At 44.5% G+C, this 26,590-nt stretch overlaps 2 protein-coding genes across 2 annotated transcripts; both read right to left on the bottom strand.

Annotated features, from left to right (window-relative positions):
• Nucleotides 1–10,877: 10,877 nt before the first annotated feature.
• On the bottom strand, nucleotides 10,878–25,477 carry BCL9 (BCL9 transcription coactivator). The gene is made up of 7 exons (XM_012761902.2): nucleotides 25,361–25,477; nucleotides 24,064–24,380; nucleotides 22,638–22,827; nucleotides 21,290–21,389; nucleotides 16,463–18,704; nucleotides 14,971–15,231; nucleotides 10,878–13,260 (listed from the first exon to the last, which is right to left on the bottom strand). Exons 1-7 carry the CDS (start codon nucleotides 25,411–25,413, stop codon nucleotides 12,143–12,145), a joined length of 4,281 nt encoding a protein of 1,426 aa, XP_012617356.2. The 5' UTR covers nucleotides 25,414–25,477; the 3' UTR covers nucleotides 10,878–12,142.
• Nucleotides 25,455–25,661, bottom strand: LOC142861041 (uncharacterized). The gene has a single exon (XM_012761906.3). It carries the CDS (start codon nucleotides 25,659–25,661, stop codon nucleotides 25,455–25,457), a length of 207 nt encoding a protein of 68 aa, XP_012617360.2.
• Nucleotides 25,662–26,590: the final 929 nt, after the last annotated feature.

The following is a 26,590-nucleotide window of genomic DNA, read 5'->3' as shown; positions in this document are numbered from 1 at the left end:
AAATAAAAGAACTAATTACTCAGTAAGTAGATGGAAAATGTGAACTGGATGATAATAGGTAGACTTCTAAGTGATTATACAAGCACATTTTAAAAATGAATAAAGTACTGAATTGATGTCAAGCTAAGGATTAGTTCTCACTATAAAAGTGTTAGAAGAAAACTTAAGGGGAAAGCTTCATGATACTGGATCTAGCAATGATTTATAGATATAAGACCAAAGAAAAGAAAAATAGATATGTTGGATTTCTTCAAAATTAAAAAAAAAGCTTTTGGGCATCAAAAGGTATAATCAACAAAGTGAAAAAACAGCCCATGGAATGGGAGGAAATATTTTCAAATCATATATCTGATAAGGATTGCTATGCTGCGGTCCCCAACCCTGGGCCATGGCCCTGATACCAGGAACCAGAGAAGGATGGACGAGAATGAAAATGGAGATCCACAAATTCCTCCTGCTGAGAAGTAACAAGATGGCCTGTAAGTAACCATGCCCTGTTAGGAAATGGGCTGCACATCACTGCCTGAGCTCTCTATCACCTTCCCCCCACCCATGATACCCCACCCGCCCCCATGGTCCACGGAAGACTTGTCTTCCATGGAACTGGTCCCTGATGCCAAAAAGGTTGGGGACCGCTGCCTCAGCAACAACAGCAAATCCCAATCACATAATGGCCCAAGGACTTGAATAGATGTCTCTCCAAAGAAGAAATATAAATGGCTGATAAGCACATGAAAGGATGCTCACTATCACTAGTCAACAGGGAAATGCAAACCCAGACCACAATGAGACACTACTCAATGCCCAATAGGATGGCTGTTTTAGCAAACAAACAAAAATAACAAATATTGACAAGAATGTGGAGAAATTAGAACCCTGTACCTTCCTGATGACAATGTGAAATGGCGTAGCCCCTTTGGAAAACAGTATGGCAAATCCTCCAAAAATGAAGCATAGAATTACATATGATCCAGCAATTCAACTTCTAAGGATATATCTAAAAGAAGTGAAAGCAGGGATTTAAACAGATATTTGTATAATCATGTTCATAGCAGCATTATTCACAATAGCCAAAAGGTGAAAGCAACCCAAGTGTCTGCGGGCGGATGCATGGATAAACAAAATGTGACCAACACATACAGTGGAATATTTTTCAGCCTTAAAAAGGAAGGAAATTCTGACACATACTACAATATATGTGAAAGTTAGGGACATTAGGCTAAGTGAAAGAAGCCAGTTACAAAAGGACAAATATCGTGTGATTCCACTTGTATGAAGTACCTAGAACAGTCAGATTCATGTAGACAAAAAGTAGAAAGATGGTTGCCAGGGTGTGGGGAGAAAGAGAAATAAGTAGTTACTGTTTAATGGGTATAAAGTGTTAGTTTTGCATGATGAAAAGTTCTGGAGATGGATGGTGATGATGGTTTCATAACATTGTGAATATACTTAATGCTCTGTACATTAATGTACACTTAAAAATGGCTAAAATGGTATACTTTATGCTATATATTTTTTAATCACAATTTTTTTAAAAAGGTGAAAAAAAGTACTTCTAACTGTGAGCTCCAGGACTTTATTCTGAGCCCTCTCATTACTTGGATGAAAATCTTAACAGCTTTGCTTTTGATATAAAAATTAGAGAGAACCAATTATAAAAAGTCTTAGAATAAGTTTCTAAGGACTTTAAGATTCTTGAACAATAGATCAAAATCAATACTGAAATTAAATAAGAATAACTATAGAATTCTGAATATAAGATATAAAAATAAGCAAAAAAAAAAGTATGATTAGAAGTGATGACTTTTTTGTGTGAAAAGGAATTTGAGGTTTTTATTTCTTAAAATTCCAATTTAAATCCACAGTAGAAACAAAAAAGGCCGACTTTCGTCTATCAGTAAAACTGTGGTCAGATAAAAGGAGGTAATTAGTCTCGCTGTGCTCCATGCTGACCAGGCAGTACTAGGGATTCTTTCAAGGTATGTAGAAACTATGATAAAGCCAATAAAATTATGAGTTAGGGGACTCAAAACTAGATCTCACCCATCTTGATTGATGGAACAGGGGATTTAGCTTGGGTAAAAGAAAACTGGAAGAGACATAATAACTGTTTTCAACTATATGAAGGGCTGGCATGTGAAATAAGGACTGCTCTTACTCTGTATTTACTTCTAAGGGTAGAGCTGGGACCAATAAGCCAACAGCCAAAAGAAGCCTGATTCATTACGTGGCAGAATTTTCTAAATATCAGAACAAATGACGTTCGGTAGCATGGCCTCCCGTTCCTGGATGGCTCAAGGAGAGGTGCTGGCCACCATCAGGAAGCCTATAGGTCAGTTCTTTCCAGCACCATGGCTCTGTCTTTCTTTCAGGTTCTCAGTCTCAGAATCTTGGCACCATATTTGACTCCTATTGTCTCTTCCCCCAATATCTAATGATGTCTTGGAGGTTCTTCCTCCACAAGTCTCTTGGCTTCGCCCTTTACTCTCCGTCACGTTGCCAGGAGCCTCACCGCCTTGCCCCAGAATGCTGTGCGTGCTGCTGGTCAGCTCCCCCAGCCTTGGGCTGAACCTTGCTTCAATCCATGCTGCTCACCCCTGCACTCATCTTATAAAATATGTTACCATGTAAGTCCTCCGATCAAGACCTAAGAGTGGTTCCCAATTACTTCCCATATCAAGATGAACTTCCTTTTCTTGGCTTTTGGAGCTGTTCTTCCTTTCCACCCTTTTCAGTTTCACATTTTGTTACTCGTACAACCGCTTTTGGTTAAGGTGTTCTATTCTATGTCATGTGGCCTGATTGTCTTATCTGTTCATTCCCACTTTCAGTCCCTCATTTGTGTTGACCTCCTGGGTCCCCCGCCCTCAGCTTTATTATAGGGTCCACCTCATGTACCACAACCAATCTTTCCTGGCCACCCAAGCTCACGATGATACTTCTTTTTTTGTGCTTATTTAACAATGTTTACTGATTCCTTATAGTGCACAGGCACTATGCTTGACGCTGGTGAACAAGTGATGAGCAAGGAAATTTAGCCCCTGACTTCATAGAGTGGGCAAGACAGAATAAGTAATTGCTACCAGGGATACAAACAGGATGTTGTGATGCAAAATGACAGGGTGTTTGTGTTAGGGATGGGTAAGTATTTGGATATGGTAATCAGAGAAGGCCTCTTTGAGACAGTGACAGGCTGAGACCTGAAGGATGTGAAGGAGCTGTCGGGAAGGGCTGGAGTCAAGAGCACACCAGGCCAAGGACCAGTGTGTGCAAGGGTCCCGTGGCAAGAGCAGAGCCTGGCACATAGGAGATACTGGAGTTGGAATGGCTTGGCTGGAGCATGGCCAGTGAGGGGACAGGGCAGGGGGGGGGAACTGGGGAGGCACTTGGGCCTGGCAGGCCATGCTGAAGATCCAGATTTCATGCTAGCTATGTCACGAAGCCACTAACGGGTCTTAAAGAAGAAAGTGATGTATAGGATTTATACTTTTCAAGATGACTCTGTCTACACTGAGGAGAACAAATTGAAGGGGAGCAAGGGTGGAAGTAGAGGTGAAGAAACTAATGTCATAGATCTGGTGAAAGATGGTAACTTGAACTAGAGTGATGGAGAAAAGTGGATGGATTTAAGGTATGTTTTGGAAATAGGCATAAAAGGATTTGCTGGTGGTTTTTTGTGAGGACTAAAGAATTAAGAATGACCCCAGGTGTCTTACATGAGAGCTAGCTAGATGGATATTTGTCATTTATTGTGATCAGGAACTGAGGTGTAGAGATTAGGTTTGGGGAAATTCAGAAGTTCAGCTTAAGACATGTTAAGTTTGAGGTGCCTACAAGACATCCAAAAGGGGCAGTATCAAGGTGCCAGTTGAATCTGTGAGTCTAGAACTCATATGAATAGGCTGAAAGGGAGATAGAAATTCTAGAGTTATCAGTGTACAGATGGTGTATAATGTATAGGACTGGATGAATTAAAAGAGTAAGTAGAAGACCTAGAATGAAGCCTAGGACATGTTTGCATGCTGATGGGTGGGGATGATCTAAAGGTAGAGGAGAGGTTAATAATGCAGGAAGGGTATATATTTTAAAATAACTAAAAGAATGGAATTGGAATGTTCCTAACACAAAGAAATGATGAATGCTTGAAGTGATGGATGCCCAAATTGCTCTGAATTGATCATTGCACACTGTATGCTTGTATCAAAACATCACATGTGCCCCATAAATATGTACAACTATTATGTACCCATAATAATCAAAATTTAAAAATTTTAAAAATAGTTATTTTTATACTATACTATGGTCTATTAAGTATACAATAGCATTATGTCTAAAAAAAACACATACCTTAATTTAAAAAATACTTTCTTGCTAAAAAAAAGAAGAAAAATAATAATATAGGAAGAACATTGGAGTTATGATTACATTCTTTTTTTTTTAATTTTTTTTTATTTTGGCATATTATGGGGGTACAGATTTTAAGGTTTCAATAAATGCCCATTTCCCCCCCTCCCCCCAAAAGTCTGAGTCTCCATCATGACCATCCCCCAGATGGTGCACATCTCACTCATTATGTATGTATATACCCGCCCCCCTCCCCCCTCCCACCTCCCACCTGCCCAATACCCTATTACTGTAGTACCTATGTGTCCACTTAGGTGCTACTCAGTTAATACCAGTTTGCTGGAGAATATATCTGGTGCTTGTTTTTCCATTCTTGGGATACTTCACTTAGTAGTATGGGTTCCAGCTCTAACCAGGAAAATATAAGATGTGCTATATCACCATTGTTTCTTAGAGCTGAATAGTACTCCATGGTATACATATACCACATTTTATTAATCCATTCTTGGATTGATGGGCACTTGGGCTGTTTCCACAGCCTTGCAATTATGATTACATTCTTATTAAATGTACATGAATATGTACATGGCCCTTGTCTGCCTTTATTGTCCAATTTAGTAATTATTTCAATATAGAATATAAACAAAGAATATGGAAACGCTGAGAATAGAATATAGTCTTATTCTGCAGTAATTCCTAGTATATGTCTCCCATTGGATGTAGGTTCCTTGTGGACAGCTATTATACTCCATTGTGCCCAGCACAGGGCGGGGTATAAAATAGATACTAGAAGCTTATTTTTTAAGTGATGGTAATAACTTCTTACAAAGGTCCTTGTTACCATCATGGATTCTGTTACACAATGCTAAAGGTCAGATAATTTCTTACCTGGGCCACGTGCACCTGGTTCATCCTTTGCATGGATGTGGTCCTTGTATTTCCTCATTGGTATTACCATGCTTTTAAATAATGATGATAATATTTTAAAGGCCTTGCCGGAATCAAGTATAATACGAATGAAGAAAATTCTAGGGATTCTCCAGCTTCATTGACAAGGCAAAAACAAACTAATCTTCATTGCGGTGTGTTGACATTTCACAACTGGCATTTAATTATTTACACACTTCAATATATGAAAGGTACATATACACTTGTATAAATAAATCTGTATGTGTGTGTGTATAAAATTTTTTAATAGCTCAACTACAGACAGCTCTCTAGAGAATTTTACCGAAGCCGAGGAGAAGTTTTGCAGTTTGGAGAACAAAATAAATCATGGTAATCCACGATCCCCTGCAACCAAATACATTTTGACTGAACGCAGTGGCGATGACTCAGTCTCTAGCAAGGAGCTGGGCCCAGCCCCTAATGGCGTTTGACGCTGAGCACCTAGCGGCCAGAAGCCCACAAAGCACAGCTGGAAGCATGTGCTTAGATCACAGGTTGATGCATAGGGACAGGCAGAAGCCTCCAGGGAGAGAAGCTCATGGCGTGGAGTTTCTATATGGGAAATGAGGAAAATGAAAGCTCCTGGAAGCTTGGTAAAGATGAGAAATAAACACAGGCTCCCAGGGGTCTTTAACAGAAAGGACTTTGGCTGTACCAAAGGAAAAAAAAATGTGTTTGCAAACTTAAATTTGCCTTCAACACTAATTGGACACTAGATAACATTGAGATTTGTAAGCTGTTTCTGCCCCTCCAGCTGCTAGAGAAAGGAAGGCAGAGGGCTGCTTCCTAAGTGCTTTGGGGAGCCTTTTGCCTCAGGTCCTCACAAGAAGGGGCTACTGGTCTAGATGCAGGTTGCAAGGTATGAGAATCCAAAGCTCCCAAAGCCACATCAGCACATCAAGCTGGCCTCTCTGATCCCCAGCAAAGACTTACACTTTCCTAGGGCTAGGTTTCTTTATTTTTATTTTATGTATTTATTTTGAGGCAGAGTGTCACTCTGTTGCCTGGGCTAGAGTGCCATGGCATCAGCCTAGCTCACAGCAACCTCAAATTCCTGGGCTCAAGCAATCCTGCTGCCTCAGCCTCCCGAGTAGCTGGGAATACAGGCATGCGCCACCATGCCCGGCTCATTTTTGCTATATATTTTTAGTTGGCCAATTAATTTCTTTCTATTTCTAGTAGAGACAGGGTCTCGCTCTTGCTCAGGCTGGTCTCGAACTCCTGAGCTCAAACGATCAGCCCACCTCGGCCTCCCAGAGTGCTAGGATTACAGGCGTGAACCATCACGCCCTGCCTAGGGCTACGTTTCTTTAACCACTTCGGGACCACACTCACTGGCCACGAAACCTTGCCCACAGCTGGCACTCACAGTCCGCACGATAGTTTGTGCTGTGCATTGACGACGAATCCATTTTGCTCTTGTGTGACGAGGAAAGCTTTAAAAGCACTGAAAGCTTGTTTTACTTTACAGGCAGCTTTACTTGTAATGTAAATCAGAATAACTAACATATACATATATGTTTTCATTACATTATTTTTAAATGTTCACAGTTTTATTTTGATAAACGAAAAATTAGAAAAGTCCTATCACGGCTGTCGGCTAAAGTCACTGTGCGCGTTCATCTGTGGCTATCGACTATAGTAGACGCTGGTCCCGAAGTGGTTAACCCGCTCTTTCGTTGGAACCCCAAGGTCCCATATAATTGCTTGGGGGCTCTGAGGGGGTATTTTGCAAGGGAAGCCTTGGTTCTCTTGTATTTGGTGAAATAACTGAATTTTTCCATGCTTTAATTATGTGTGAGGAAATAATTTCTGAACCTTCTCTTTTATCTTCTCTTTCTATAATCATACATACACTCATTGTTTCCCTTTAGCGGTACTGGTTGCCAAGCACGATTAAGCACTGAGCCAGCAAGTTCACGGTTGAAGCGTGGTCACCTATAGGCAGAGAAAACAACCATGTCTGTTTAGCAGTAACACAGATAAGCCATGTTAAATAGAGAGTGACAGTTTTTATTACCATCCTCATAGCATACCTTCCTTTTAACATTATTTTATTATTTACCCCCCTCCAGTATGAAATGTTTGGCCACAAACTAGTTTTTGTGCTGTGTGAACTGTTTATTTAAATGTGTTATTACTGCCACCAAATTAAGATTCCAAGACTTTTTTTTTTTTTCAAATATAAGGGTTTGTGACTTTGAAAAAATCACAGTTCTAAGTTAGAGAAAAGAAAGTGGCAGTGGGGCTCAAGTTGTCTAAATAGCATGGGAAATATGATACAATTTGATGTTATTTAAAGCAAAAGAGATGAGTCTGAGCTTAAGGATTTTGTAGAATAAGCAAGATTTTCCAAGTGATTTTCCTGTGGTTCTCTCACCCCACCCCCAGCCTATCTTCCACAGCCCGACTCAGGAATCCTTCTAAAGAGCCAGTCTGCTCACCTGATTCCCTTGCTGACCACTTTGATTACAGGGCCACTGGGGGCTCTGCAGGACCTGCCCTCTCTCTAGGCTCATGTCTTGCCTCCACCTCCCTTAAAGAGCCCATCCAGTAGGCAGGCCCTTGCTGTTCCCTCTTCCTCTGCATGTGGGCTCACCATCATCCTCCAGGAAATGCTTCCTTTGAACCTTCCAAAACTCACCTTTCCTTCGAGGCTTCATTGAGCCTTCCTCTTTGGCCTGTTGCGCCCTGTCTGCACCTTCACTGTAGTAATCATGGCATTGTATTGTAACAACTGATTTACACACACTTTTCCTCATCCCAGCCTTCGCAGCACAATCCTTGACACACAGTAGGTGCTCTATAGATGTCTGCTGAATAAATGGGTCCTTGGGTTAAATACAACTTCCCTCGCCTTTCAGCACTTTGAAAGTACACAGAAAAGGAAAAGGAAATGACTAAAGTGTAGACGGTTTAAACACACCACCACCCTGTCTGAGGTGCCCCCAGCCGCTGGCTAAGGAGAAATAGCAATAAATATAAAGGCCAGTGCAGTGGTCACGCCAGTAATCCTAGTACTCTGGGAGGCCGAGCGGGGAGGACTGTTTGGGGTCAGGAGTTTGCGACCAGCCTGAGCAAGAGTGAGACCCCTCCTCCCCCCCCCACACAAATAGAAAAATTAGCCAGGAACATGAGTGCCCCCCTGCAGGTCTAGCTACTTGGGAGACCCAGGCGGACGGATTGCTTGAGGCTAGGAGTGTGAGGTTGCTGTGAGCTATGATCATGCCACTGCACTGTAGCCTGGGCAACAGAGCAACGCCCCCCAAAAAAGAATAACTATAGAGACAACGGCGTCTATATATAATAACTATAGAGATCCCGGCGTCACTGTGGAGCTGCTGCAACTTCTCTTGTGCACCACCGGCTAATTTGTGGGACTCAGTGCAAAATGGAAACGTGGGGCCCCCTATTCAACAATGAAGAATTTCAAGCAGTGACAGTAGAGCATTAAACCATAAGCCAGGGTCCTTTCCAACTGCACAGGTGGCACATCCCGCAGTTGCATCGTGATTACAATATCAAGAAGCGTAAGAGAGTAGGGAGGCTGGGAGAAATGTTGGATCCATTTAAAATATGTAAAAATGTTGTTTTAAAATGTATTTTCTGATGCCACACTCTTCATAAGACCCCTAACCATTATACATTTGTTTTCATTTATAAGTGCAGAATCTTTTACATAAATTATTTTATGTTACATTGTTTTAGGGAAAATGCCACATACTCCTCATTAGTCCTTAAGAAATAATGCTACGACTCACACCCCACTACTTACCCCTGAAGTAAACAAGTCATTATTGCATTTCCTTCATTCAATACCAAAACTTGGGAGAGGAGGAAGAGAAGACTGGCTGGGCTTTCACAGGGTTATGTTAATATGAAACACATTTATCCCTCTTTCACTGATTTTTTAAAAATCTTGCATCCTTAGTTCTCCATTCAATAGCATCCAGTCTCTCAAAATGCGATTGTTTTTGGTAACAATCTTAATAGACATTGTTACATTTAAACCCTAAATAAAGTTGGTACATCAGAGACCATTGTGATAAAATATTGGCATATGCTGATAAGGTAAAATGAAGATTTGTTATGGGGTCTTTAAAAAACGCAAGTGGGAAAGTTGCTTTGCAGTGCCACGAGGTCTCCAGCAGGGGGCTGTGGGCAAGGAATGCCCCACCCCAGCCTCCCTCAGCAGCCCTGGCTGCCTCTGCAAGGGTACCCCGTCTCTACCAGCCCTGTAAGTGGGTACCTGCTCTGCGTTCCTTTCTTGCCTTGACTCCCTGCCTGGGAAAGCAGCGACAGGACCACACACCATTAGTGACTGCAACACTATTAGGTGCAGCAAGGACGGGAGCTGCCCAAGAAGCCAGACCAGTGGACAAATGCCAGGTGCCAAACTTTCTTCAAGTCCTCATCTCATGCTCCCCATGCTTGGCTGTTGCCCTGTTCTCTTCTGTACATGGCTAAATTTGTGAAACAAAATCTTCATTTCACTATCCTAATTTCTCTACAACATAAAATTTTTACCACTCAGCATCAACTGAATAGATTGGATTGAGTCCGAATTCTTTAACTCAAGTTTTCTCACCTGCAAATGAGATGACTACCACCCACTGCACAGGGCCCCTCAAAGCTCAGCACAAGGAGGTGCATGGAGGTGACTGGTAGAGTAGGAACTCAAACGTTCACCTCCCCATTTTGTTGTCTGGGGCATTTGTGTTACTGAGAAGTGAGGGCTGCAGAAGGTGGAAGAGAAAACGGCTCTCAAAAACAATTGTCGGAGAGAAAATCTCAGACTGTGAACACCAGCAGAGCCCAATTTGTACGAGTTTGTCTGCAGATGACTCTGCACCTGCCGCTCCTTGCTTAGATTCTCTCACCTAAGAACAAACACGCACACAGACGCCTACTCGCTGAGCTAAAAACACCTACAACGCAAAGAAATACACTCACCAGAACGAAATTAACTGCACAGAAACACAACAGCGAGCTCTCAGACACGCACCTTGCAGGATACACACCGACGCACTGAAGGCGTGTGGGGTGGGACGCGAACTGCTCACAGCCTGGGCAGGGCTGGCAGAGGGGATGGGGGCCAGCGGCCAGGGGCGGAGGCAGCACCTAGGTGGGGACCACAGAAACCCACAGACTGTGCAACCAGTGACTTGCAGGCATAGTAATGGCATTTCACCTTAACAATACCAGGGTCATCTCTTAGCTTAAATAACTAAAAACATACCTTTGGCTTTCTTAATTACTTTATACCATTAAATTGGCCCTCACCAAAATTCTTGTAAAGACCATTAAGTGCCCTAGAGGTAAAGTTCAGCAATGGGACCTGGTTGCTCCTCTGCCTATAACCAGGATTTCGTGACTGAGAAAGGAACAGTGCAGGATGAACCTACATGAGTGGCTCTCCCTCAACAGCAAGGCATGCGCTCTATTCGAGGAGGCAATTTGTATACTCTACCTACCCAAGACCCTATGATCAAACCCCAACACAAAGATTCTATACGTCTGGGTCACATGGCAGCCAGCGTGCCCAACACTAAACAAACAGGAATCCAAATAAACAAAAAAGGCAGTTCAGTTTTGTAAGAAACAATATATTTTATTTTTCTGACACCACAGCTCTGGCGAGTGGTTTTGTACCAAATTTAATGGAGGTTACACAGAACGTTTTACGCATGGGAGGGGGAGGAAAGGGAAGGAACCACAAAATTTAAAACAAAAACAAAAACAAAATCCTGGATAGCTTTTAGCATCTGTTCCACCCCCACATTAATAAAATTCACTTGGGAATTCCTAAGAAAAGGAGAACAGAAAACAGGGTGGGCAGGGAAGGAAGGGTAGGTTGGGGAAGAGAAAGACTAAGGGGAGAAAAGACCAGAGAGCATCCCAAGGACAGACCTTTCCCTCCCGGAGCCAGGAGGACACCCGGCACGGAAGGCGAGGCTTCGCTAGATTTATTTCCCCAACACCGTGTATTGCAGCTGCCAAAGGGAAAAAGAGAGGAGGGAAGCAGAGGGTCGCCAGTGGGGGCACAAGGGAAGGAAACACACTTAACCAAGGAGACGGGGCAAAATAGGAGAGAGAAACAAGAAAAATATGTGACGGTGGGTTGGTATATTGGGAGAGACACACAGTGCTGAAGAGCACTTGAACTGAAAAACAAACGTCCTAAGCTTTGTTATTTAAAAAAAAAAAAATTCCCCCCTCCCCCCACCCCTCGCTGAACTTAGTTCCTTTTTTTGTGCTTTTCATTAATACTCTGCTCTGAGGTCGTAGTTTGGTTTTTCTATACACTGGAGTTGAAAGAAAATAGTCCAAAGGTCTGAAGATGGATTCTCCACCTAAAGTAAACAGCCCAGCATTCCTGTTCTCCTCTTGCCCCAAAGACTAAAGTCTCTGCTAAAATCCCTTTTACAATATAGTACAGTACACAAAAAAATAAAGCCCAAATCATAAAAAACAAAAACAGAAAAGAATCCTGGGAGAAGCCAGTCCAGAGGACGTAAACATACAGAGAACGGTGCAACACGTGACCGATGGCAATTCTCAAAGCACGGCTACAGATTCCCAAAAGGAGGTGCCATCATGGGATACCCAAGTTCACAAAAATAATTTTTAAAAAATAAATCTTAAAAAAAACACACCTGTTGATTAAATGAATAATTTGTTTTCAGGTAAATCCATACATTCTCGAGTTCCCCCCTCCCCCAAAGCAGCCCTCGGGTCTCTGTTCTCCTATTGCATGACCAATAGCAAGTACTCCTGGAACTCCCTCAAAGCAGCTCGCAGGACCTGGAATCTCATCTTGACAAGGATCGGCACATCCAATCTTAGCAGCTTAAAACATCATGTTTCCTGGGTTGCCAGGTCCTTGGCTAAATCCACCCATGCCCACGTCAGCAGCCATGCCCCGGGGCCTCATCTGTGGGGGGATCATGATGTTCTGTTGGGGTCCCATCATGCCCTGCATGGACATCATCATCCCTGGAGAGCCCACAGGCCCAGGGTGGGTGTAGAGCCCGGCAGGCCCCCGATCCTTGCCAGGAATCATGCCCACAGCAGCAGCTGGATTGCTCATCAGGGTGGGCTGGCCCGGCATTGTAGATTGTGCTGGTGACATCATCCGATGGTGAGGTCCCATCATGCCTTGCTGGAGAAAGGCTGGTGGTCTCATGGGGTTGTGGCCTGGCATGGATGGAGCTGTACCAAGAGGGATGTCCGGAGTTCCCACTGGCCCTGGACCTCCCATGCCAGGTAATGCTAGTCCCATTCTGGGGGCTTGTTCGCCCATCATCCCCTGCATGTGCGAAAACCCAGGTCCAGGACCCTGGGGCTGTTTCCGGCCTGGGACTTCCCCTCGAGGGAAATATTGCAGTGTCTGGCTAGGTTTCTCCGATGGAATAATGCGGGACAGATCAAACTCAGGTATTCCGGTGGCTCCAGGTCGGATGACCTCCTGCAGATCAGGGTCTGTAAACACCGAAGGCATGCTGTTCCCCAGGACAGTGAAGGAGTCAGGACCCCCGGGGCCTCCAGGCTTGCAAAGTGCTGCATCTGCTGAACTTTGGGGCAGGTTGCTGGGCCGGCCAAGGGGGCCTTCTCCGGGGAAACCCATGCCTCCTGGGAAGTTGCCCTGCCCCCCGCTGGGGCCATTGTGAGGGAACGGAACCTGCTGTGGGGGAGATTGTACTGGAGGGAAGCCTTGGGGGAAGCCCATCCGTCCTTGAGGTACCATTGGAGGTTCCTGGGACCCATGCCCCATGATAGGATTGTGTGACATCAAGCCAGGCCCCATTGGGACCCCATGAGGAGGTATGTTGGGTCCCATGGCATTCGGAGAGGGCATCTGATTGGAGTGAGAAAGAGGCTGGGTCATTCCCATTGGGCTGAGGGTTGGCATCGGAACCACGGGGTTTGGACCTGAAATTCGAGGATTCTGTGTATTAATGCCCATTCCTAGAAAAATAAAGATATCAAAGGAATCAACTTAACCAAAAGCAACTCAGAAAAACTATAATAGATCAAATTAACAAAAAGTTATTGTGCATCTAATATGCATAGCACTATGCTGGGAAAACATATAATATACAATCCCTACCCACAATAAGATTATAATACATTTGGGGACATAGAAACCAACAGCTTTACTAGACAATGTATTACTGAGTCTTATCCTGTATGATAAAGGAGTGTGTACATGATAGCAAGCAGGAAATTCTCCTGTGCGAAAAGTTATAAATTAATACACAAATGAGTGTAGTCCTCTTTATTGGAGATATTTAATATAGAAGAAAACAATTTGCCTGCATGACTGAAGTATGGCCCTTTTGGAGAAAAAGGATTAATCAGTTCTACAATTCTAATTAACAGAAATAACAACAAAACCCAAACAGGCCTTTTTTCAATTGGCATTATTTTGTATTGCCTTATAGAGAAAGCATTTAAAATCCTAGACTACATGAACTGTTAAAGAAACAGTAACATTTAATGGAAAAAGAAAGCATACACATTCTACTACAGTCTCTAGGACGTTTAAATATTTGGTCTCTCTGTGGAATTATCACTGAGTATGGTAGGGATGGTGTTTATGCTGTCCACAAAGCATGTCCCTTAACAATCCTTGTTAAGTAGGATTGCTGATAAACAAACAGCATTCCCAACAATCAGAACAGAATCGGAAACAACCTGAAACCCACAGCTGAAAAGTCGTGTCTCTTTGCTGATCACCCTCACTATCCCGGATAATTTCCTGTTAGTGAGGTTGGCAGGGGTCGGGTAGGCTGCGTACAGAATGAAGGCATGTAGAATGAATAGGGAAGGTAACAATTTTATTATCTTCCTAGTCCTAAAGAAAGGGCTTCTCTAGGAAATAGGGGCTTTCCACTGTCTGAAATCCTGTGGCTGCTTGTGGTTTGAGGCTGCCCTTCCAGGAAAATATCTGAGAACTAAGGGCATTCCCATCAGCACATTAAAAAAAAAACCACTTTCAGTATTGCCACAGGAGGACCAAAAGAGAAAAAAACAAAACAAAATAAAAAACAAATTTGCAAAACCCATCCATGTACATAGAAGCATCAGAACTATAAGGAAACCTGCTTTCCTACAAATACTGACTCAAGATAATTAAAAATTGTTATCTTCCTTTAGTCAAGACACTTTAATTCTACTGAAACTAACTTAGATGGTACATTTTTTCAGCTTGTTGAACTTCTATCTACTCAGGCCTTCAGCCATTAAGAAAACACTTCAAGGCCAGGCGTGATGGCTCACGCCTGTAATCCTGGCACTCTGGGAGGCTGAGGCGGGCGGATTGCTCGAGGTCAGGAGTTCGAAACCAGCCTGAGCAAGAGCAAGACCCCATCTCTACTAGAAATAGAAAGAAATTAATTGGCCAACTAATATATATAGAAAAAATTAGCTGGGCATGGCGGTGCATGCCTGTAGTCCCAGCTACTTGGGAGGCCGAGGCAGGAGGATCCACTTGAGCCCAGGAGTCTGAGGTTGCTGTGAGCTAGGCTGACGCCATGGCACTCACTCTAGCCTGGGCAACAAAGGGAGACTCTGTCTCCCCCAAAAAAAAAAAAAAAAAAAAAAAAAAAGGAAAACACTTCAAGAGGTTTCTTTTGTCTAGCACTAGCTCCATGGCCTCTTTTTCTGGTTTCTTACCTGGCATATTATTCATAGATGGCAAGTTGGGAGAACGAGCTGGAGGGGAGTCATCATCTGAGCTGGCCACAGTCTTGATGGCATCGTGGTATAACGGGGTAGAACTGGGCATTGCAAACTTGGACATTCGAGACATCATAATAGAGAGCGGGTTCTGGGAAAGGGTTGGCTCTGGAGGCATGGTGTAAGGTGTGCTAGAGGGAAGACTTCCAGGGATATTCACAGAGGCAGGCTGGCTGGCTGTAGGAGGCGGGGGGCCACCTAAGAGAACAAAGCAAAATAGAACAAAAATGGGCAGGGAATTAGATTCCTTTTGAAGGCTATTGGGCCCTATGATTATGAACTAGCAAGGCCAGCAATGAGATAGATGAACAGGACAGTGTTATTAGACCCAAGACACAAATCATCAATCTTCTAGTCAAGCTGTGTGTGTGTGCAGGGGGAGACTGCGGCGTGATATGGAGGTGACGGATCAGCAGATGCGAAGACAAACACGCCAGGAATGTTAGAAATATTAGTTCAGCTTGGGGAAACTATGGTTTACAGACAACGATTTCACTGAATAGAATGTGAAATAAGTGGATCTCTTTCCCTTGCCAATCACAATTTAGAATTCAACTCAGGTATTAGTATGCCACGAAGCCAGACTAGTGATCCAATCCCAGGTACTAACCAAATCACCCTATACACATTCTTAATTAAGTTCCACAACCAAGATGCCTGAACTAAAAAGGTCTGAGCTCCACCGTACTGCTTTAGTGAACCGCTACCCCACAGAGAGAGACACTTTAGCATGGCAGGATAAATCTCCTATCTTACTTTGATTCTAGTCTTTCTCAAGTGGAGACGACACCAACCTAGTATTTACACCTTGGCGCTACTTCCACTGACCACCTCTGGTCCCACTCACAAAACCACCATCATCAGCAAGAGCCTCTCCTAGGAAGAAAATACTAATAAATTGTAGCTGATCTCTGAGAACAGCAGTCTACCAAGGAGAAGGCTTTGGTAATTGTTTCTGTGGTCAACACGTATTTATGAGAACCACACAAGTCTTAACAGCAGCCTCCCTCCTCTTTGCTTAGGATTATACTCAGAATCTCTTGACCTGGGGGCAGCCCCTTGAAGTGGGTGGCTCCAGTATTAAAGAAGCCACATTCATCCACTGTTAAGACATTTTATTTCGCCAGCATGTGTTCACTGTACAAATGTAAAATACTCTGTGAACTGACACATATTTCCCATTTCCCCTCTTCCTTTCCATAGTTCCATCTGACATACATATTTTTTGCCAGGATTAGACACTTTTGCATAATCCCACAAAAGTAATGATTACGCACCTTGCCGCAAATACGTCCATTTAGGCAAAGGCCGCCTCCTCTGGTTGTGTAATCAAGATACCACTTTTCTGAAAGTAACTTACTTTCTTAAAGTAACCTGTTCTAGCCATCTCCAGCTACAAGTGCAACCGTGAGGATGCAAGCATACTGACCTGACTCTACGCTTCCCAGCATGGCTGGGGAGGCCATGGTGAGGGGTGCTTTATGGTTTGGAGGGATCCCAGGACTCTGAAGGGGAGGTTTTGGAGAAGAGGTCCATCCAGGTGATGGGGCAGGAAGTGATGGAGACTTGAGGTGGACAGGTGAAGCAGCAGCAGACCCCAAGACAGGGGGGGACTTAATGGAAGCAGCAGCAGCTGGGCCCGCCAGCATGCCTGCCAGCTGCGATGGAGTCTGGGGGGACTTGAGGTTCCCCGAGGGCGAGCCCAGCATTGGGGACTGGACTTGGTGCATCGTGGGAGATTTCAGAGGGTTAATGCCTGGGGAATGCACCTGGCCGCCTGCCACAGATATATCCAAGGGCTTCCGCCCCAGGCCACGCTGAACCGGAGGAGCTGTGTTGAGGCTGCTGGGGTTGCTGGAAGGGTTGAGAGGTAGTGGTGGCATGTGACTGAGCCGGCTGTTAGTCCTTTGGTCGGGCCCAATTGGTTCTCTGAGATTCCGCAAGCCACTGCTGCTGCCTGGACCCTGAGACATGGGAAGGAAGGGCCGAGGGCCCACACCATACTCCTGCTGAGGGTGCTCGCCGAATGGCAGGGGCACCATCTTCTGCTGAGCAGGCAGCACGTCTGAGCCACCGGGGCGCAATTTCATCATGTCCTCAGGGCCCGCCCCAGCCTCTCTCATCTTCTGAGGTATCATCTGAGAGTTGGATCCCATGCTGACATTTAGGTTGACATCTCCCTTCATCCCACTAGGAACCATCCCAAACTCAAGTTCCCGAGCAGGGCCTATCTGTGGAGGCATTCCTTTTGGAAAGTCACCCCTAGAAGGACTCAGAGGGCCCTCAACTGGTATTCGAGGAAAAATGGGGTTGTTCCCAGGCTCCATGTGGCGTTGGGCGCCTGGGATCATCCTATTCATCTCCATGCTGGGCCTGATGCCTTCCAGGCTCATCCCTGGGGGCAGACCCAGCTGTTTCTCTGCCAGCTGCTGTTGAAATATCTCTTCAGACAGTCCTTGGGGGTTTGGGAAGCGTTCCCCTCGGCCAGGACCACTGAAGACGCCCTGGCCAGGAGGAAAATTCCGACCATCTGGGATTTTTGGCACATCATCTGGCCAACTGACTCCAGAAAGACCTGCTCTAGATGCTGGGTTGGGCACATTTGGCCCCTCCATTTCAGAGTTAATCATTCCTGCAAATCCAGGAAGGCGCATCTGGCTCCCTGGCATGTTGGGGTGGGGAGCCATGCCCCTCGGAGGCAGAGAATGTGGCATGTTGATACCATCAGAAAATGGCTCTGCGCCCCCAGGTGCCCAGCCTTCACTAGGGGTCATCTGGTATGGAGGGGGAGGCCCTCGGACCACTCCCCGAGGCCCGTGCTGATGGACCATCATATCCTGGAGGGAGCACTGCTGGACCACCACTTGCTCCTGCTTCCTCCTCTTCTCTTCATAAAACTCCTGCTGCAGTTTCAGCCATGCTATCTGCTCAGGAGTCATATGGTCCAGGTGGTCGGGTCCTATGGGCCCAGACTGGGAGTTCATAGAAGGTGGAACCATTTCGTCTGGAGCAAAGGGGACATCTCTATGTCCTTGAGGGCCAAATGGAGCCCCCACATCTGTCCGGGGCCCAGGTCCCTTACCTAGGCTTTGGGATTGAGCCATCATGGCCTGTATTGGCCCTTCTGGCTTTTTCTGAGGCCCATCTAATACACCAGTATTCTGCTGGGGCCCCCCACTTTGTGCTCCTGTGAATTCTTTCTCATCAGGGAAAAGCATACGCTGGATATCTCTAAGAGTTTGTAAGGAGCGCTCTCGGTGCTCCAGCTGCTCCTGAGATAGGCCATCGGGATTCTCTCCCAGCGTGGGGGGCTCACCAGTGGACACTGGTGGAGGAGGAGGGGCTTTGGGGTCTGCTGAAGAGCTGGTGCTCCCCTGGGAGACGGGGGTCACTGCTCGATTGTTGGGTGTCGAGTTTGGCCCGGTACCATCTGGGGGCAGTGGAGTGGAGCTGGCAGGACTGCCTACAGAAGGAATCAGTTTGTTTTCTACCCCAGGACTATCCCGGTCCAGGGGACGTGGGGGTGCGGCAGGCTTGGGTGCTGGTGCCGGAATGGGTGGAGTTGGCTGCAGTCTGGTGTTCTGGGAAGAGTTCTGGTCCTGGTTTGCTGGAGCTGGGGGCTGTTGCGGGAGAGGTTTCGGATCATTCCGAAGGACAGACATCTGTGTGTTCTGAAGATAGATGAGATTTTTAAAATCACTGGTAAACTGAACAGAAGAGCAATTAAAAGAGCAAGATAATGTTACAAAGGACTTGTCTCAGTCACATAAATCTACACTGACACTTGCTGTAGCAATTGCTCATGTACGACCCCACTTTGGACACGGAGACATTTTTATTTTTACTTTTTTTAAAACTTACTATCAAATGTCATCCTCTTTCCCTGGCTGAAGATTAGATTTCAATAACTTTATAAGCATGCCAGGGGAGAGCCACTCCGCCAAAGTGAATACATTTGAGTATCTATTTCGAGGAGCAGGTTTGATATCACATGTCTACTATGTGTTTCTGATTCTGAGAGAGATTAGTTTCTTGGTATGTGGGAGGCTGTACCTAACATCTTTTTCTTTTCCCTGAACGTACACGGGGTATGTAGACTTCTCACTGTCAATCAAAAGGCCTGACACTTCCATCTGACACAGAAAGCGCAAGTCACTCGCAGCGTTGTGCTCTACCAGCTGGAGGCAGCGAGGAAGTCTGCTCCATTTCCACGGCTCCTCTGAGGGCAACTACTGAGGCACTCCCCTCCGAGAGTTTCCAGGGGGCCGACATCTCTGGTTTCTGTTTTCGGTTTGTGATCACTGATTCCTATTTGCTAAGAATTTGCATATTAACTGTAGTAAGATAATCTGCAGGCAGGAAGAGTCTGTGGAGAAATCTGAGGCTATCTAGCTCATGGTGTCTCTCGATCTGTTCCCCAATAGACAGCAGACTGCCCTTTTAACAGATTGGATGATGCCGTATTATTATTTATTACATACCAGTGATACACTATGTTCTGAGTAAAGCACTCACAAGAAATAACACGGACATCGTGAGTGTTTGGAAGAGGGATGTGTATGTTTGGGTCTAAACCATAGCACTGCGGAGACTAAGAGGATACTGAAGACCAGAAGGGCCCGGGCTACAGACTCAGTCTCAGAAATCTTTCGCCAGCCTCCAGATCCCTTTTTTGGTGTTCGTCTGCTCCTACTTGTTCACTTAATCCAGTCTGTATTTCCAAACCCTTAAGGCTTTTATTTAACTTCCCACCTACTCTCTGGAATGTGTCTACCTGTGTGCAAATATGTAAATGAATCATTATGTGTATCTGTGCATATGAACAGTTTGTGTTGTACATACACAAAAGACATATCTTTGAGTGTTTACATTCTATGAATATATATAAGAATGTTTCACTTGGAGGTGCCCATGCACATTTAGATAAGATTTGTGTGGGTAAGACTGGCTGAATCTGTATGACTCTGCACAGTCAAAAGTGTATTCTGTGTCCACAACTCTCTAACTGGAGTGTGGAGGTCACATGAACTCCTCTTCTAGAGCCATTTAAGTTTGGTTTTATTGGTCAGGCTTCATTTGTTAGTTGTGGGTGGGTGCTGATTACATACAGAGTGACTGTGACAGCAGAAATCGTTTAGTTTCACCCTTGTCATTTCTGATTTGGAGCAATGGATTATTCCCAATTCCCTCCTTAACTCCTTTTCTGATTTCATTTTAGTGCCAGAGAAGATAGAGGTGATAACTGCATTTAAAAACTGTCATTATATCAATAAAATGTTGGTTTGAGTTGCATGTACCCTGTGCATTATAAGACAATAAGCATTTTAAGTATAATTATATGTATTGTCTACCCTTGAGTAGTGGAGATTCACAGGGAACGTGAAATTCCTTTTCTAAGTTTAGGAAAGCCCAAGCTCTGCTTATGTCTATAGAGATGGAGACCTCTGATACACAAAATAGGAAAGATGGCATCTATTGTTATCTTGAATTGTTACTTTGATCATTTATTGTCATTTAACTTTTCCCATGTTTAAGACTCATCCCAGTATTAGGTTTTATGCTCTCTGAAAGCAGGGACTGTGTCTCGAACCGCTTGGTACTCCCCACAGCATTCGGTTCAATACCTTGACACTGCTAGACACAAGAATTATCTTTTGGTTCAATCTGGTAAACTACATGCATTAAAACATCCACTGTATGCTTTTTCTAATGTAGTTTATAGTAGGTGCTTAAGATCCAGACAGAAAACAGACTAACATTTATTATAATTTTGGAAATATCAAGCAATTAAAACCATTAAATGGCCCTCTCACTTTGAAATAAATAGGAATAATTTTTGTAAATCACTGAGACTCTGATTATGGTACTATCATCCCATACTCCAGCATTGTAGTTTTAGTTGTTGCTTTTTCTCTCTGTTCTTCGACTAACTCAAGAGTGTTATTTTTTAAAAACTTGCTCTGTACATAGGGTCTGAATTCAGATTTTCCCAAAGATGGTCACATGGAGGAAACCCTAAGATATCCTCTTATATTTTGCATCTTCTTCCCCCTAGTAATTAATCGACTAGCATTCTAGCAGAAAATAAAAAAAGTGTGATATGCCCAACATTCCACAATGCCAAAATTAGGTTCAATGCCCAGAATGCAGCTCATACCATCAAGACTATCTCCCTATCAATTAAATTCACCACCTCCCCTCCTCTGTAGTCACTGCAGAACCATTAAGCCATTATTCCATTTCTGAAACAACATACCAGAGGGGCTGTGCTTCTCTCTGTCTTGCTGTTAGAAATGTTCTGGATGTGAAAAGAGACGATAGTTTCAACCTGGCCCTTCAATACAGCTTCTGCAGCTCTGCAAAGACACAAGAGACAGCATACACCAGACCTTATTTCTATTTCACTAACTGTAATTCCAAAGCACTTTAACCCTAGACTGAACTTGTAAGGGAGAGGAAGGAGTATAAAAAACCATCAGAAATGTTGAATGAGAAGAAATCAAGACAAACATGCTTCACTATTTATGTTTATCTCTTACCATCACACTTCTGAAATTAAAAGATAGCCGTTAGCAAATCCCAAAAGAGGCATTAAAAAACAAAAAACAAAAACCAAGATTTTCTCCTCAAACCAATCCATTGTGGTAGGTGTTTTATAAACAACCCTAGTTCAAAATGTCAACCCGAGAAGGGGCAACACAAAATCTCACAAACACCTAATGATAGTCTAAGGCTGTCAATATTCACTTTTTATCTGAAGTGGGTTAAAAAGTCAGAAAGCAGCCAGGCACGGTGGCTCACGCCTATAATCATAGCACTCTGGGAGGCTGAGGAGGGAGGATCACTTAAGCTCAGGAGTTTGAGACCAGTCTGAGCAATAGGTAAGACCCGTCTCCTCTAAAAATAGGAAAAATTAGCTGGGTATGGTGTTGCACGCCTATAGTCCCAGCTACTCGGGAGGCTGAGGCAGGAAGATCACTTGAGCCCAGAACTTTTGAGGTTGTAGTGAGCTATGATGATGCCACTGCACTCTACCTGGGGTGACAGAGCGAGACCCTGTCTCATTAAAAAAAAAAAAAAAAAGAAAAGAAAAGAAAAAGATCAGAAAACCCTATGTAGGATATAATCACAATTTTAATAAATAAAAATCCACTGATTCATCCATTTACAAGAAACATATATACCAAAATGTTCACAGTGGTTATCTCTGTGAATTCCAGAGATTTTTATTTTTAGTTATATTTTCTACTTATTCTAGAATGGACATGACATGTGTCATTTAAAAAATAATAGTAAGCAGACTACAGAAAAGCATGTATTATGTGATCAACCTCTTCTGTGTTTAAGAAAGGCATATATGTATATTTGTATAAGCACAAAAAATTTCTGAAAGGAAAGTTAAAGAAGTATTATCATTGGTTGCCTCTGGAAAGTGGGTTTGGAGAGGTTTTATGTTTTATTTCAGCTCTTTCTGTACTGCCAACTTTAAGTGATAACAATACAAGAGGAGGTTAAGAAAAAGGTTCAATGTGCAATTGGAATAAGAACTTAGGCCCCCAAACACACAAGCCATGCCCAACAGCAAGGCATCTCCGTCGACTTACTTATTGGCCATCTCAGTAGAAAACACATACACCACTTTGGCTGGAGTCTTCTGAACAGGTGTGGGCTCTGGGGCAGTAGTTTGGCCATGGGAGGGGGTGGAAGACCTGGGGGCTGTAGCATTTGAAGGGGTCATCGAGTGTGGTGTGTGCTGGGAATCCTGGGACTTTATGTGGTCAGCAGAATTACATTCTAAAAGAATGAAAAGACTCATCATCATAGAAGAACAGGACTCCATTTCTTCTGCCAGCATTTACAGCATCACAACACAAACCCACCTTGAGAATTTTAAGAAGGAAGCACCTCGCTAAGAGGAAGCCTTCTCTTCTACTCATAAAATTTCAAATACTCTTCTCCCTAAATGACCAATTATAAAGCACTTTCCCCCCACCTCCTTACTTCTCTAACTATGACACATCCTTCAGATACTAGTGTCAATGTCCCTCCTTCCTGGAAACCTTTTGGAAACCTCTTGGACTTGACTCGATGCCCCTGCTAATGGATCGCATAGCCCTCCTACTTCTCTTATTTCAGCATTTATCAAATGTCATTGTAATTGTTTAATGATCAGCTTCCGAGGCGCACTCAAATCCTTGAGGATAGTAAGCATGTCTGCCTTGCTGACCAGGGCGCCCCAGTGCCCAGCACAGTGCTGGCAATCAGAACACCTGGGGAGGAAGGCAGCAGGGAGGAAGGAAGGAGCAACCACCCGGGTTTCCATTCTAATTTGGGTTGGGGAATCACACTTTTATTCTTGAATACTGACTTCGTGTTCTGGCCTACAGTTAAGATTTCTGGTCTTATGCTAGGAAGAAAAAAGCCTAAAACCACAGCCTTTGGTCCCATACCCCTTTTGGCTCGCTCCACTCTGATGCCTGCCAAATCTATAACACATCTGGTAGCCACTCATTCCTGCCACACTGGAATCAGCTGCGACAAACCCGGCCTAGTGCCAGAGCCATTAAGGCTTCCTCTGTTATCTACACGTCTGGCAAAGTGGCAACCAGAGAGCACAAAACTCCAGCCTTGGAGGATTACTCTGATGGAGAAGAGGAGGGGATGCCAGAAAAACTGCTCCAGTATGGGCCAGTGGCACAACACACTGTAGCTTGAAACTGAAGTACAAACAGTATGGAGGCCAGAAACTTGCATCAGAACATGGTTAGGCCCATGAAACATCCCACCGTAGCTCCTAAACCACCTGCACCCTCAAGAGTGAGAACTTCTCAGCAAGGTGGTTCCAAACTATTTTTCAGTTAGTAGCAAAATGACAAGAATCAGTTCCATCATAAACCTGAGAACTCCTGAATCTGAGTCCCACTCTCCCCAGTAGGCTGATCTTAGGCCCTCTGGCCTCCACCAAATGTCAGAGGCTTTCCCTCAGGAATACCTACTTCCCTCTGAGTCTCAAAGATCTTATAGACATACCTTTCATGTCAGAGTCATCGTTTGGAGTCCCAGGATCTCTCTGATCAAAGGAGTCGGCGGAAATACTTCGCTCCCTTTTCCCCTTGCCCTTGGCACCATTTCCAGCCCCATTCTTCAGCCCCATGCTCCCACCTGGGCCAGGGAGTGCTTTAGGGGTATGGCCCCCACTCTTGGAGTCACAGGGGGATGGCTGGGATTGGCTGGCTGAGCCCCCCTGTTTACCCTGATTGGAGAATTTGGAATCCAGCTGGGGGTTTCCAGATGGGGACATCACTGTAGGGGGACGGACCATCACCTCCTGCTTTGACTTAGGGCTACTAAAAGAAACAAATAACAAAGGGAGATCAGACACCAGATACAGCTGGTCAGCACAGATTAGGGAGAAGCAGCTTCTATCGTGGGGCAAAGAGACCCTCAGGACTAAATAACCACCCCAGGTTTCACCTCGGCCACTTGTTTGTTCTCTCCAGCCCTGCTCCTATGTCAGAGCTATCAACAGAGAGGAAGATCAAGCAGAGCGGCCTGCCAGGTCTCGGAACCCGGGAGTCACATGGGGACCCATCTCTAGGGCTTTTGTCAATAAAGGACAACGGTTTCTATGTACATAGAGAAGTGACTCTTACACTAAGACTAGCTCAGAGTAAACAAACAGGCATCGTTAAGATCAAAATACTACCCAGCCCAGGCTGATGACAAGCAGCAGCTGTAACAAGAGCTTGGCTCCCCTGCTGGAAAACACAAGCAGGTCCAGGAGAGCACGGGAGCTGGTGACTGTCAGGTTAGGGAAATCACCCAGGATCCTAATCCCTCCCAACAAGCAGAATCACACCAAAGCAGTGAAACCACCGCTGCCCTCAAGGGGTGAGAAAACAATTTCTTTTAAAGTAACAATTTAAGTACTGTGGAGCAGAGGAAAAAGCTTCACACTGGGAGTCCTGGGGCTGGTCTTTTAGTTCTAAAATGTCAGGCTGCCTCACCATGCCAAGCCTCAGTTTCCTTGTTTGCCAAGTTTGGCAGATTGTACTGGTTGGCTCCTAAGGTCCTTTTGTCTGTGCTTTGTCAGGGACAGGGAGGAGAGGTCAGGGAATGATGGACAAAAGACAAAGGAAAACTCTAACATAAGCTTTGATTATACTGTAGCCTGTTTACTATTCCATTACTATTTACTAATCTATTTTCTCTTCCTTTCCCACTTGGGTTTCATTTGCTTCTAATTCAACACACCGTTCAGCCCATGAGTGTTTGTGGTATGCCCATGACATCCTCAAGGGGACGCGGTGGAGGCCCTAGCCCTTACCTCTGTGTGTTTCCTGATGGAGAGTTCCTCACTTTAGGGTTACTGGAATGCATTGATTGAAATCCTGAGCTTGCAGTCACAAACAGGGACGGGCTCACCGAGTTCCTCTCGGGCTGCAGCAGAAACAGCTGCTGGGAGCAGTGGCAGTGGCCCACTGCTTGCTGGGTGCGTCCCTTAGCGCTGGCCACCTGTATGCCTTTTTCCTCTTTGTTTTTCTCTGCTGTGGAAGTGGGTCCTTTCCCCTTGCAGCTCCAGCATTCTCTGGGTGTGTGCCTCCTGCTGCCAAAGGAAAATCTCGCATCTCCAGGGCACACTACGGGAAAAGGCCACCCAGAAAAAGTTGGGAGTGAAAACTCAGAGACATAAAACATCCTCACAACAGGATCAAGGTGAAAGCACTAGCCAAGTCAATAAAGCAGCAGCTAGATCACTCGTCAGCTTCCACCAGGGTTAAAGGAGAGGGAGACGTTCCTATTCTGGCCAAAGGCTCTGGTGCTAGAGCAGCTGAAGGTGACTAAGACTTCTGCCAGGCATGCGGGCCTCCCACCCGAGCAGCACGGATCAGGCGTGTGTGAGCACGGGAGAAAGACAACTTTATCTTTAGCCGTATATCCCTCCTTACATTTCTCTACTTGTAAATACAAAACCTTCAAAAACTTGTGTTATTCTTTTTTAAAAAACAATGCTTTGAGACCTCTGGGTAATGCAGATCCAGAGGGACTATTTGGTATTTTAGCTCTGATGGCAAACAATGGCACTGAAATGTAACAAACCCACCCATTTCAAACCATGAAGCAAATTGATCTATGTTTATATTTTCAGGGCCTTGGGGATGGGGGTACATGAAAGGAGGTACTTCTGAAATCAAATATTGAGCCAACACCAAATACAATCAGTTCTGCCCCCTGATTTCCATGATCTTTCTATTAAATTATGCCGAGTATGTGTCTCGTGTTCTCACTGCTTAATGACAGGGACTGCAGGCATGGCTAAGCATGGGAATGATCCATAATTTTGAAGGTAAAAGAACATCTTTGAAGGCTAAGATAATTTTTAAGCCAATTTGCAAGGCTAATTTGAAGCATAAAGGTCAAGAAAATATTCCCAAACCTAGCTAGAGAACAAATGAGAGTCTTTTTTTAGGGAAGCCTAGACTAGTTCAGGCAAAACCAAGACATACTTTAAGTCACTGCTCCCTCCCAGGGCAGTTCCAATACGGTTTCCTTGTAA

Source organism: Microcebus murinus, chromosome 2 (assembly GCF_040939455.1).
Source record: "Microcebus murinus isolate Inina chromosome 2, M.murinus_Inina_mat1.0, whole genome shotgun sequence".
Classification (NCBI taxonomy): domain Eukaryota; kingdom Metazoa; phylum Chordata; class Mammalia; order Primates; family Cheirogaleidae; genus Microcebus; species Microcebus murinus.
The sequence above is the reverse complement of the archived record's forward strand: the minus strand, read 5'-3'. Positions and strand labels throughout refer to the sequence as shown.

What these genes read in the sequence shown, in the direction of transcription:
- BCL9 (XM_012761902.2), bottom strand. Translation starts at nt 25,413, where the DNA reads ATGCATTCCAGTAACCCTAAAGTGAGGAACTCTCCATCAGGAAACACA. An exon ending in CCATCAGGAAACACACAGAG is followed by an intron (nt 24,381 to 25,360) that starts GTAAGGGCTAGG and finishes TGTTTCTTTTAG; the next exon opens with TAGCCCTAAGTCAAAGCAGG. An exon ending in CGATGACTCTGACATGAAAG is followed by an intron (nt 22,828 to 24,063) that starts GTATGTCTATAA and finishes TCATTCTTTTAG; the next exon opens with AATGTAATTCTGCTGACCAC.
- LOC142861041 (XM_012761906.3), bottom strand. Translation starts at nt 25,661, where the DNA reads ATGCGAGATTTTCCTTTGGCAGCAGGAGGCACACACCCAGAGAATGCT.